The following is a 13,679-nucleotide window of genomic DNA, read 5'->3' as shown; positions in this document are numbered from 1 at the left end:
TTTCTCATCGTTGATGGTGGCGGTTGCCCGTAGGATGCAGCCTATTTGATTGCCGTAGCACGTGCGCACTTCCGCAAGCTCTTTTGGCTCAAAATTGCTGGAGTCCACCTCTGTAACACCCACGATGCGGCTATATCTCCCCCGTGTCGAGGCACGACTTAGAGGCATAACAGCATTGTAGGTTTTGTCGCAAGAAAGGTCATCTTCACACAATCCCATGTAATGAACAAGAATGGGATAAAGAGAGTTGGCTTACAATCGCCACTTCACACAATACTTAAATAAATCATACATCAATCAGAGTACACACATAGACCGACTACGGTCAAAGCCAAAAGAAAAGAAGATAACCCAACTGCTAGATCCCCAATCGTCTCAACTGGGCTCCACTACTGATCAACAGGAAACGAAACATAGTAACGACCAAGGTCCTCGTCGAACTCCCACTTGAGTTCGGTAGCATCACCTGCACTGGTATCGTCGGCACCTGCAACTGTTTGGAAGTATCTGGTGAGTCACGAGGACTCAGCAATCTCACACCCGCGAGATCAAGACTATTTAAGCTTATAGGAAGGATGGGGTAATGAGGTGGAGCTGCAGCAAGCACTAAGCAAATATGGTGGCTAACATACGCAAATAAGAGCGAGAAGAGGAGCAACGGAACGGTCGAGAAGCTAGAAGTGACCAAGAAGTGATCCTGAAACTACTTACGTCAAACATAACCCAAAAACCGTGTTCACTTCCCGGACTCCGCCGAGAAGAGACCATCACAACTACACACGCGGTTGATGTATTTTAATTAAGTCAAGTGTCAAATTCTCTACAACCGGACATTAACAAATTCCCATCTGCCACATAACCGCGGGCACGGCTCTCGAAAGTTTATACCCTGCAGGGGTGTCCCAACTTAGCCCATTATAAGCTCTCACGGTCAACGAAGGATATTCCTTCTCCCGGGAAGACCCGATCAGTCTCGGAATTCCGGTTTACAAGACATTTTGACAATGGTAAAACAAGACCAGCAAGACCACCCGCTGTGCTGACAAATCCCGATAGGAGCTGCACATATCTCGTTCTCAGGTCACACCGGATAAGCTAAGCGTACAGGTACCGACGTAACCCAAGTTGCCAAGGGATGGTCCCGCACGGTGCTCTAGTTTGGACCAACACTCAGAGGAGCACTGGCCCGGGGGGGTTAAAATAAAGATGACCCTTGAGTCTGCAGAACCCAAGGGAAAAAGGCTTAGGTGGCAAATGTTAAAACCAAGGTTGGGCCTTGCTGGAGGAGTTTTATTCAAGGCGAACTGTCAAGGGGGTCCCATAAATCACCCAACCGCGTAAGGAACGCAAAATCAAGGAACATAACACCAGTATGACGGAAACTAGGGCGGCAAGAGTGGAACAAAACACCAGGCATAAGGCCGAGCCTTCCACCCTTTACCAAGTATATAGATGCATTAATTAAATAAGAGATATTGTGATACCCCAACATATCCATGTTCCAACATGGAACAAACTTCATCTTCACCTGCAACTACCAACACTATAAGAGGGGCTGAGCAAAGCGGTAACATAGCCAAACAACGGTTTGCTAGGAAAGGTGGGTTAGAGGCTTGACATGACAATATGTGAGGCATGATATAGCAAGTGGTAGGTAGCGCGGCATAGCAATAGAGCGAACAACTAGCAAGAAAAGATAGAAGTGATTTCGAGGGTAGGGTCATCTTGCCTGAGATCCCGCAAGGAAGAAGAACGAGTCCATGAAGTAGACAAACGGACGTAGTCGAACGAATCCTCACAACTCCGGAACGAAACCGAAGCTAACGAGAGAAGCAACCCGGAAAGAAAGAAACAACATAGTAAACAACCACCACATACACATGGCATGATGCACAAACAAGTATGATGCATGTCAGGTTTAATGAGGCATGGGATGGCAAAGTGCAACAAACAACATTACAAATTAAGTGGAGCTCAATATGCAACGAGTTGCATATTAATGAAACACCACATCAAATATTTAGTTCTCTCTCGTTTGTGTACCCAACAATATTAAATGTTGATTAACATGGCAAGAGGGTGAAGCATAAATAAACTAACTATTTAGGCAAGTTTAAATGAGGCCGGAACAACAAACAACAATTCCGGAAAAATCCCCATATGCATATTTTGAATTTGCTACTGTTCTGCCCTAAACACAATTTTAATGTTGTTAAACAGCAAAATAAAGTGCACCATGTTATTCTATGCATTTTTCTACCCCATTTACATATAAAGAACATTTAATTTGGAGCTACGGTTAATTAGTTATGAAATAATTCATTTTAACATGCTATTTATGCAAAATTAAATAAACAGCAAGTTTAAATATTTTAAACATGGATGAGAGCAGCATATTATGAAACTAGATGAAATTCTAGACATTTTCCATATATAAAGTTTTTACATATGATGCACGGTTGTTGAATTGTTAAATGCATGAACATGGAGGGTTTTTCTGTAAAACAGTAAATCCTGGGATAATTGATTAAATCCGTCCAGAGGAAAAAAACACTATACGGGCCGAAACTGGCTAGCCCAACAGTGCACAGTGGGGGGGTTAGGGCGGCTGCTCACAGTGGCCTGGCAGAGCTGGGCCTGGCGCGACCCACGAGCAGCCGGATCGGTCAACGGGCGAGGGGCGGGCGAGATGCTCTGCTCGTTACTGAAGAACGAGCAACAGAAGCAGCGGCAGGTTCACGGCGATGCAGAAGACGGCGCCGGGGAGGTTCTGGCGACGGGGTCGGTGGGAACCAGCGAGTAGGCGCCGGAGATGGCCGGATCTGGTGGCAATTCAGGTCAAAACGAGGCATGGTGGCGCCGGCGCACTGTGGAAGAGGACCGGCAGCGGGGATGTACTCCTGCGAACATATACAGGTTGCGAGAGAATTTCAGAGAGGAGAGAAACAGAGAAGAAACGGGAAAAAGGAGGGAAGAACGGGCGCAGGCAACTAGAGGTGCTCACGAGCGAGCTGCGGTGGCTCGAGGCAGCGCAGGGGATCGAGCGAGCATCTTGACCTGAAGCAGGGGACGCAGGGAAGCAGGGGCGCGGGACTTGCGCAATGCAGGAAGATGGAGGTCGTCGGCGGCACTTGGCGGCGGGGACGGCTGGAGGCAGTGAGGAGGCAAACGGCGACTGGGCTAGGACGGCACGAGGACGACGCCGACGAGCTCCACGGCCACGGCATACGGCGGAACTTGCCAGTCTTGGAGGAGATCGAGGCACGGCAGGAGGGGCCTCGCTGGAGCTAGATGGATGGATCGTTGCGGTTGCGGGTTGGACGCGCCGTGGGTCGTGGGGACTTGGTCGCCGGAGCGGCGCGGTGACGAGGCCAAGGCTGACTCCTTACGGTCCCTGCGAGAAGACGGAGAGGAAGAGAGAGATGAGATGATGGGGATGGAAACAGAGGGAAGAAGGAAAGAGAAAGGGCGAGGGAGTCCTGGCCTGGCGCTCCGGTGGTGTGGAGCTGCGGCCGGAGATGTTGCCGACGGGGACACGCAGCCATGGTCGAGGCAGCTGCTCGGGCGGACGGGTGGATCGAGGAGGGGATGGATTTGGTTGGCTGGTGTGTGAAATCGAGGAGGGGATGGATCCCGAGAGAGATTTGGTGGAGTGGTGGCGGCGGCTGGCTGGGAGGATGGGACATCTCCCTAGAAATTAGGGTTCGGTCTGATTATATAGGCAGGGACTGGGTAGGGCTAATCCGGTCCGTCCGATTATAATCGGGCGATCGTAAATAAATAGGTTAGGTAGCCCGAATAATAAAACGGAGATGTTTTATAGATGTTTGGGGATGATCCGGACCCAATGGTCATGACTGAGCGGTCCGGGTTTGGGACAGCTTCGGACGCGCACACAAGGGGGTTTGTGCACTGTACAGAGAGACTCCGGTTTAGGCCAGAGGGCAAACGAAGAACAAGGTTGGTCTCGGAACGGTCAACGAAAGCAAGGGGGACGCGGCAACTACGAGCGAATGCAAGTTTAAAAACAATGACGGCAACGAGTGCCGATGCAATGCAAAAGATGACATGATGAAATGCAACAAACAAATAAAACACACGGCGACAACGACAACATGGAAGGCATCTGAAGCGTCGGTCTCAGGCCGTCACAACCTCCATGACCACCAGTCTAGTAGTGTTGATCTAGTTTGGGCGTCGTATCCTCTTCGGTTTCGGTTCTATACCGGCTTCGCGGTGTCGGTCTCGGTGTCGGTCTCGATGTCAGTCTCAGTCTCGGATGTGACAGGTGGGCACTGCAACAACTGTTGCTGCCCGAGATAGTTCAAATATGTGCCTGCCGCCTCGTAGACGTTGCAATCACCAGAACCCTGTCCTTCATCGTTGCTAGCCATGTTTCCTACGATTAAATCTAGTCAATTAATTCTAGACCTACTAAAATGAATAATAACATAAAAAGGCCTATGTTTTGCAGGAATGTTGATTCATTCCCGTTGCGGCAAATCCCGGTCACTCGATATGTCCTAGTTTGTAGCACAAGTCATTGCCGAAATTCACGGAAAATTTCGGCATGACCTTTGCTACAAAGTGGACAAATCGAGCGCCTGAAATTTGCGGGACAAGTCAAACTTAGTGGTAGCGCTTTTGCCCAACAAGCGCTATAGCTACTTAGCTATAGCGCTTTTTGGTGGAACACGCTACTGCTATAGATAAGTTAGCTATAGCGCTTGTTCGGAAAATGTGTTATAGCAAAAGTAGCTATAGCGCTTTCGTGAAAACGCGCTGCTGCTATTGCTTCATTTTTTCTTTTCTTTAATTGTTTTCTTTCCTTTTTTTCTTTCCTTTTTCTTTTCTTAGTTGCGACACTGTCGCCTTAAAACGCGCTGCTACAATACTATTTTGTTAGCAGTAGGGCTGCCCTTAGAAGGGTGCTACTACTACACTAAGCCTGGCAGCAATGGTGTAACAGTTATAGTAGTAGCGCTTTTTATGAGGGACGCGCTACTGCTATTTATGTAGCAGTAGCGGGCGTTTTCTTCCACCAAAGTAGCAGGCGTTTTCTTCCCGCGCTACTATTAGATAGCAGTAGCGCATTGTTTTAGCAAGCGCTACTGATAAGTCTCTATGTATAAGCTTTTCCCTAGTAGTGGCTGAGCTAGGCAAAATGTGTTGGGTGGAGGGGTGGAGGGGGAGGGGGAGGGCTGGAGACAATATTTTCATAAGAAAATTCCCCATGTAGTTTTACCAAGGTTGGGGGCCATGACCCCTGCAGAAACCAACTAGCTCCGCCGTTGGTCCGCCAAGCGAGCTTTCCCCGTTAGCATCTTCCGAAGACAGCGGCGGTGGCTAGGGTTTTGCCAAAGGCGCCTCCTGATATATTTCTTTTTTTTTCGTCGATCAATAAAGAGAAAACGATACTCTTTGTTTTAGTTTACACCAACCATGTACTCCCTCCGTTCACAAATATGAGATATTTTGATATTTTAATGGACTACACACAGACTTAAACGATGAACAAACACATCAAAATGTGTCCACATAAATTCGGTTTGGAAAAAAGCCAGAACATCTTATATCTGTGAACGGAGAGAGTATTAGATTTTTCTTTTGGTCCACTCTCGTAGAAACAAGTTGTCATGAAACCTGATGCTGAATTTGCAAGTTGCTCTCTACCCTAGCTGTTGGATCAACCAGCAACAGTGCAATACTACAATTCTGTCCAGCCAAACTGCGATCGAAGGAAGGCAGGTAGCGGCCGAGAGCGTCTAAACGGTGTGTGCGTGACCCGGCGGTTTTGCACCCCCGTTGCATGCATGTGTTCCTCTCCGCGCCAAGCTCACACCAAACAGGCATCCACCGCCTCATCTGCATCGCATGCATGCGCCGCCCCCTCCTCTCGCTTGACCCCAGGTCAAACCCCCGCAGCCCGTCTCTCTCGCCTCTGCGCCTCCATTAACTCCTCGCATCCACCCCCTCTTCACTTCGCTTCACTCCTCGCTCCTTCATAAAAACTCGCCACCCCAAGCGCGTACACAGAGACCCAGAGGCAGTCACAGAGAGAGAGAGAGAGAGAGAGAGAGAAAGAGAGAGAGAGAGAGAGAGAGAGAGCAGCCTACAGTTGCAGCTTGGACACGCCGCCCAAGAAACGCCATTCTTCTCCCACGCCGGCCTGGCTTGTACGGCCAGCTAGCTTCCTCCCATACGTAGCTGCGGCGAGGAGAACGAGCCGTGTGCGTGCGTTCCCACCACTTGTCGCCAAGAGGAACCCCCGGCTTGCCCTCGTCTGCTCTGCTCTCACGACCTCGCAAGGTGGTGGTGTCCGGCCGGCGAGGCGATGAAGAAGGCACGGGCGGGGACGGCGAAGGAGGCGGCGGCGGTGGGGCAGGTCAAGGCGGAGCTGGAGGACGTGGGGAAGGCGGCGGGGCGGGCGGTGGCGGTGGCGGCGGCGCCGGCGCTGAGCCCGCTGAGCGAGACACTGTGGCGGGAGAAGGCGGCGATGGAGTTCCTCGGGGACGTGTCGGCGCGGCTGGCGTGGAGGGACCTCACGGTCACCGTCGCGCTCGGCAGCGGCGACACGCAGACCGTGCTCCAGGCGCTCACGGGGTACGCCGAGCCGGGCACCATCACCGCGCTCATGGGCCCCTCCGGCTCCGGCAAGTCCACGCTGCTCGACGCGCTCGCCGGCCGCCTCGCCGCCAACGCCTTCCTCTCCGGGACCATCCTGCTCAACGGCCGCAAGGCAAACCTCTCCTTCGGCGCCGCGGTACGTACCTAGCCGCCCGGCCGCCGTTGTCACTCTTAAGTAGTACCACTTGCAGTGACATGCATGGTTCCATACAGATTTGTGCATTTTGCGCCTTCAAATACTAGTTCATTTAGAAAGTAAAAGTACTATTTATTCACATTCATACAACTAAACTACAGTCCCCCACCAAAAAAAAACACAAGCCACCCGCAAAAGAAAAACACAAGCCGCAATTATCTTCATGAACACTCTAGCACTACAATCGTACACTAACATATCGACCAACAAGAACGCTAATTCCATGAATATCGTTAATGGATTTGGGCATACAACACAGTAGCAGCTAGCCAGCTAGGTGATGCCGTGACGGTGACATGGTGTACAGTGTCTGACCATATGTTTTTCCCGCTTGCTCCCTTTCCATGTTTGTGTTCCATCTTGAATTGTGATTGGATCTTTCTGTGATTCGGCATCACCTGATACCAACCATGTAGTAATGTTACTACACCTGCAAAAAAAAAAAAAACATGTAGTAATGTTCATTTACAACAAGAAATGGGTCAAGTGCCACTTAGTTATGCAGAGGCCGGGTGTTACTCATAATGCTTTGTGCTATCCGCTTGATGCTACATTTTGAGATAATAAAAGCGTCATTTATCAAAAAAAATGTGCCACGTGGCAGGCTTGGAACCTTGCTGGGTTTTGGGTTTGTGCTAGCTTAGCTTAGCTGCATCTGCTATGTGTTGGAGGTTATCTCCTGAACTGCAGCTGCACTACTTGTGCCTGGAGATCAGTTCAGCAGTTTCTGGTCAAGATTGGGAGATCTGCTAGAATTTACCTTCTTCCTGTTCCTTATGGGTATTGTTGGTTGGTTATTGTTTACCTGTTTTTTTCCCTCAGGAATCTGCTCATAAAAAACTCATGACACCTGACAACCCAGGTTTTTTTGCTGTACATTTAGTAGCTTGTACTTTTCCTCATGAAGAAAATGTTGTCTTAAACAAATTATTTACATGCACTTACACTCAAACCACTCACCGTTATACTAAAAGTGACAATCACAACTTTTTTGCAATTCCAGGCCTATGTGACTCAAGACGACAACTTGATCGGCACGCTGACTGTGAGGGAGACGATCTCGTACTCGGCGCGCCTTCGGCTCCCCGACAACATGCCCATGGAAGAGAAGCGTGCCTTGGTGGAGGGCACCATCGTGGAGATGGGGCTCCAGGACTGCGCAGACACGGTCATCGGCAATTGGCACCTGAGAGGGGTCAGCGGCGGCGAGAAGAGGAGGGTCAGCATTGCCCTAGAGATACTCATGAGGCCTAGGCTGCTCTTCCTGGATGAGCCCACCAGTGGTCTTGACAGGTGCTATGCAGTAACTTCACCGTTGCTCCTCTTCCATATGATTCCTCTTCCATATGATTCCATGAGAGTTTCAGGTTTCAGCACAACCATGTGTCGTACCACTTCCATCCATGTAGCTGACATGCCACAAAATTTCAACTGTGCAGTGCTTCGGCGTTCTTCGTGACACAGACTCTGCGTGGGCTGGCGAGGGATGGCCGGACCGTGATCGCGTCCATCCACCAGCCCAGCAGCGAGGTCTTCGAGCTTTTCGATCGCCTCTATCTTCTCTCAGGGGGCAAAACAGTCTACTTTGGACAGGCTTCCGAGGCTTGCGAGGTACTATAGCACATATATCTACCTGAGTTTGCATGTCTTATATATGTGTGTTCCTGCAATGCCAGTGGGGTTGCTGAATCCTCTCCTGCTCTGTGCATTTTAATTGTATGTAGTTCTTTGCCCAAGCTGGCTTCCCGTGCCCGCCGCTGCGCAACCCGTCGGATCATTTCCTCCGGTGCATAAATGCGGACTTCGACAAGGTGAAGGCCACACTGAAAGGATCAATGAAGATGAGAGTAAGTTTCAGAATTCAGACACTGTTACTGACTGAATGTGGCTCACTGGCACATGTCCTGACTGAATGAAACCTTGCTCCGTTTCTGCATACATACATAGTTTGAGAGGTCCGACGATCCCCTCGAGCACATCACGACTTCGGACGCCATCAGAAGGCTGTTCAGCTACTACCAGCACTCGCAGCACTACTTGACGGCGCGGCAGAAGGTCGACGAGATGGCACGGGTGGTAAGTAGAGTACTCCATATATTCGTCCCATTCAGTTCAGCAATTTCTCTATGACCCCAAGAGAATTCATCATCATTCGTGTGGGGTTTTCCGGCTGCAGAAAGGGACGGTCCTGGACGCAGGGGGGAGCCAGGCCAGCTTTGGGATGCAGGCCTGCACGCTCACCAAGCGATCGTTCGTCAACATGTCGAGGGACTTTGGGTACTACTGGCTGAGGCTTGTCATCTACATTGTGGTCACCGTCTGCATTGGGTCCATCTACCTCAACGTCGGCACCAAATACAACTCCATCCTGGTAACATAAACAAGAACAATCTCCTTCAGTTTGACACTGCCATTTCTCTTCCAGGCACTGCACAGCTTTGGCTGTCCTGAACTGGCATTGTGTCAAGTTTGGTGATCTGACAGAAAAAAAAACTGTGTAAACATGCATGAATTCAGGCACGGGGCGCGTGCGCGTCCTTCATCTTCGGCTTCGTCACGTTCATGTCGATCGGAGGGTTCCCGTCTTTCGTGGAGGACATGAAGGTTTGCACTGCCGACGTGACCATCAGAGATCACCTGCTCTTTGACATTGTGAAGCAGTTCTTCAGGCTCAAAACAAGCTTTGTTTCTTCAGGTGTTCCAGAGGGAGCGGCTGAACGGGCACTACGGCGTGCTGGCGTTCGTGATCAGCAACACGCTGTCGGCGATGCCGTTCCTGATCCTCATCACCTTCCTGTCGGGGACACTGTGCTACTTCATGGTGCGCCTCCACCCGGGCTTCATGCACTACGTCTTCTTCGTGCTCTGCCTCTACGCCAGCGTCACCGTCGTCGAGAGCCTCATGATGGCCATCGCCAGCATCATCCCCAACTTCCTCATGGGCATCATCATCGGCGCCGGGATACAGGTAACGTCCATGATGATCATCATCTCTCAGCTCATACTACTGTTTCCAAACATGCGATGCGATGCATCAACTAAAAGGGTACTGTTGGAAATGCGTCAGGGGATATTCATGCTGGTGTCGGGGTACTTCAGGCTCCCGCACGACATCCCGAAGCCCTTCTGGAGGTACCCCATGTCCTATATCAGCTTCCACTACTGGGCACTGCAGGTACGGGATGGATTCTCTTTCAGCTCGCAGAGCTACTGTATATGCCACCGGCGACGAGCTCGAGATCAAGTTTTCTTGATGGTTGGGTGGTTCGCAGGGGCAGTACCAGAACGACCTGGTGGGGCTGGTGTTCGACAACCAGGACGAGGAGCTGCCCAAGATCCCGGGGGAGTACATCCTGGAGAACGTGTTCCAGATCGACGTGAGCCGCTCCAAGTGGCTGGACCTGTCCGTGCTCTTCGGCATGATCGTCATCTACCGCCTGCTCTTCTTCGCCATGATCAAGGTCAGCGAGGACGTGACGCCGTGGGTGCGCGGCTACATCGCCAGGAGGAGGGTGCAGCACAAGCGCAGGGAGGCGGAGCTCGCCATGATCCGGACGCCCTCGCTGCGCGGCTACGTCGTCGACGCCGCGCCGGAGCTGCCGGCCGATCATCCGTGAGACCGTGACCCATGATTGAGAATGGAAGATGAATGGCCTGAGCTGAATCGGCATACATGATCCATAATGTGTGATCCTTGTGTGGTGTGAGTACAATCTGACGATTCATCATTCAAGTGGCATCTTGTAGCAGTAAGGTTGTCACTCCAACAGTGCTCCGAATGGCAACAATTTATATGAAGTACTACTACAATCTGATGATTCGTCATTAAGGTGGCATCTTGTAGCAGTAAGGTTGTCACTCGAATAGTTGCTACAAATGGCAACAATTTATGACAGATAGGTACTGAAGAAGATAGATGCGCCAAGGACGATCTGGCAGGGCAACAATGTTCTGTACAATTTGGACTGATGAGCAGTGAAGAAAAGACATAAGGTGTTTATGGCCATTAAAGAACGAACTACTGTATTTGTTACTCCATGATGATCCATTATTTAATCTGAACTTAACAACTGGTAGTGGCAGTCAAGGTTTTGTGTGACAGGAAATAGGACATTATTAATGCAAGGTTAATTAGGTGAGGTGGCACTGGCATCCAGCATGAGCTGAAAGTTGGCCTCGATCACATGTGTGCAAGTTAATGCATTGAACAGCGACAGTAACTCGGTGGAGTAGAGTTGTCAATTCAACCACACCTGATAAGTCACTTCTTTGCATCAATTTATTAGCATCACAATAATATGATAGCAGTGGATATAGTAGTAGCAAAAGTAACAGTAACAGTAGCAATTTTGTAGCAAGTGCAACAACAACAGTAATAGTAACTTAAGCCAAGACAATATTATGAAAGCGCAAGCATGGAGTAGCAATGAATATTTGGATAAAATTCATTATGTAACAGTCACAACCTAGAGCGATGCACAATAGCTCCAATTCATCAATCATATGTAGGTATGTATTCCATATATAGTCATACGTGCTTGCGGTAAGAACTTGCATGACATTTTTTGTCCTACCCTCCGGTGGCAGCGGGGTCCTAATGGAAACTAAGTGTCATTAAGGTGCTCCTTTTAATAGAGAACGGGAACAAAGCATTAACAACCAGTGAATACATGAACTTCTTAAATTACAGTCATCCCTAGAGAGTATCCCAATTATTGTCACATTAGGGTCTATGGATCAAAACAATGATAAGTGCATATAACTTGCAAACAGGATCAAGAACTCAAATATATTCATGAAAACATAATAGATTCATATCTGAAATCATGACACTTGGACCGTAGTGACAAGCATTAAGCATAACAAAGTCATATCAACACCAAGTTCAAAACATAGTCAATACTAGGGATCAAGCCCTAACAAACGGACTCAATTACATGACGAATCTCATCCATCTACATCTACCTCTAGTATGCCTACAATAAAATTACTCACTTCCGGTGATGAGCATCATGAGGTTGTTAATGAAGCAGGGTTGTTGATGACGACGACGACGAATTCCCCTCTTCGGAGCCCCGAACGGACTCCGGATGAAGCCTCCCGACGAAGAACACGAGGCGGCGGCGGCTCCGTATCGTAAAAACGCGAAACTTTCTGTTTGATTTTTTTCTCGGGGCGACGATATATATATCGGCTTGGAATTAGGTCAGGCCGAGGCTCGTGGTGTTGGGGAACGCAGTAATTTAATTTTTTTCCTACGATCACGCAAGATCTATGTGATGCATAGCAACGAGCGGGAGAGTGCTGTCCACGTACCCTCGTAGACCGTAAGTGGAAGCATCAAGTGACGCGGTTGATGTAGTCGAACGTCTTCGCGATCCAACCGATCAAGTACCGAAAGCACGGCACCTCCGCGATCTGCACACGTTCAGCTCAGTGACGTCCCTCGTACTCTTGATCCAGTTGAGGCCGACGGAGAGTTCCGTTAGCACGACGGCGTGGTGACGGTGATGATGAAGTTACCGGCGCAGGGCTTCGCCTAAGCACTACGACGATATGACCGAGGTGTGTAACTATGAAGGGGGACACCGCACACGGCTAAGAGAAACTTCGTTGTGCCTTTGGGGTGTCCCTTGCCCACGTATATAAAGGAGGGAGGAGGAGGAGGCCGGCCCTAGAGGGGGCGCGCCAAGTGTGGGGAGTCCTACTAGGACTCCCAAGTCCTAGTAGGATTCCCCCTTTCCTTTCCGGAGTAGGAGAGAGGGAGTAGGAAAGGGCAAAGGGGGGGGGCGCCGCCCCCTTTCCCCTAGTCCAATTCGGACCCATGGGGGGCGCGCGCCTCCTTCCCTTTGGCCTGCCTCCTCTATTCCCGTATGGCCCAATAAGGCCCAATACTTCTCCCGGCGAATTCCTGTAACTCTCCGGTACTCCGAAAAATACCCGAATCACTCGGAACCTTTCCGATTTCCGAATATAGCCTTCCAATATATCGATCTTTACCTCTCGACCATTTCAAGACTCCTCGTCATGTCCCCGATCTCATCCGGGACTCCGAACAAACTTCGGTCATCAAATCACATAACTCATAATACAAATCGTCATCGAATGTTAAGCGTGCGGACCCTACGGGTTCGAGAACTATGTAGACATGACCGAGACACATCTCCGGTCAATAACCAATAGCGGAACCTGGATGCTCATATTGGCTCCTACATATTCTACGAAGATCTTTATCGGTCAAACCGCATAACAACAAACGTTGTTCCCTTTGTCATCGGTATGTTACTTGCCCGAGATTCGATCGTTGGTATCACCATACCTAGTTCAATCTCGTTACCGGCAAGTCTCTTTACTCGTTCCATAATGCATCATCCCGCAACTAACTCATTAGTCAGATTGCTTGCAAGGCTTATAGTGATGTGCATTACCGAGAGGGCCCAGAGATACCTCTCCGATACACGGAGTGACAAATCCTAATCTTGATCTATGCCAACCCAACAAACACCCTCGGAGACACCTGTAGAGCATCTTTATAATCACCCAGTTACGTTGTGACATTTGATAGCACACAAGGTGTTCCTCCGGTATTCGGGAGTTGCATAATCTCATAGTCAGATGAACATGTATAAGTCATGAAGAAAGCAGTAGCAATAAAACTTAACGATCATAATGCTAAGCTAACGGATGAGTCTTGTCCATCACATCATTCTCTAATGATGTGATCCCGTTCATCAAATGACAACACATGTCTATGGTCGGGAAACTTAACCATCTTTGATTAACGAGCTAGTCTAGTAGAGGCATACTAGGGAAACTTTGTTTTGTCTATGTATTCACACATGTATCAAGTTTCCGG

General features: G+C 49.5%; 1 protein-coding gene and 1 long non-coding RNA gene across 2 annotated transcripts; one reads left to right on the top strand and one right to left on the bottom strand.

Annotated features, from left to right (window-relative positions):
* Nucleotides 1–233: 233 nt before the first annotated feature.
* LOC109740953 (uncharacterized) lies at nt 234–3,617 on the bottom strand. The gene is made up of 5 exons (XR_012205836.1): nt 3,485–3,617; nt 3,005–3,394; nt 2,617–2,900; nt 1,730–1,820; nt 234–493 (listed from the first exon to the last, which is right to left on the bottom strand). It is a non-coding gene; the product is annotated as an uncharacterized lncRNA (long non-coding RNA).
* Nucleotides 3,618–6,065: 2,448 nt separating this feature from the next.
* On the top strand, nt 6,066–10,652 carry LOC109740948 (ABC transporter G family member 11). The gene is made up of 10 exons (XM_020300016.3): nt 6,066–6,763; nt 7,827–8,116; nt 8,263–8,434; nt 8,548–8,670; nt 8,771–8,899; nt 9,000–9,194; nt 9,341–9,427; nt 9,519–9,791; nt 9,891–9,998; nt 10,096–10,652. The coding sequence occupies exons 1-10, from the start codon at nt 6,335–6,337 to the stop codon at nt 10,438–10,440; spliced, it is 2,151 nt and encodes a 716-aa protein (XP_020155605.1). The 5' UTR covers nt 6,066–6,334; the 3' UTR covers nt 10,441–10,652.
* The last annotated feature ends 3,027 nt before the right edge of the window (nt 10,653–13,679 follow it).

The sequence above is a fragment of the Aegilops tauschii genome, chromosome 1 (assembly GCF_002575655.3).
Source record: "Aegilops tauschii subsp. strangulata cultivar AL8/78 chromosome 1, Aet v6.0, whole genome shotgun sequence".
NCBI lineage: Eukaryota > Viridiplantae > Streptophyta > Magnoliopsida > Poales > Poaceae > Aegilops > Aegilops tauschii.
The sequence above is the reverse complement of the archived record's forward strand: the minus strand, read 5'-3'. Positions and strand labels throughout refer to the sequence as shown.

Coding starts and splice junctions, on each gene's coding strand:
- LOC109740948 (XM_020300016.3), top strand. CDS start 6,335: ATGAAGAAGGCACGGGCGGGGACGGCGAAGGAGGCGGCGGCGGTGGGG. Junction 8,671..8,770: donor AAGGATCAATGAAGATGAGA/GTAAGTTTCAGA, acceptor ATACATACATAG/TTTGAGAGGTCCGACGATCC. Junction 9,999..10,095: donor TCCACTACTGGGCACTGCAG/GTACGGGATGGA, acceptor GGTGGTTCGCAG/GGGCAGTACCAGAACGACCT.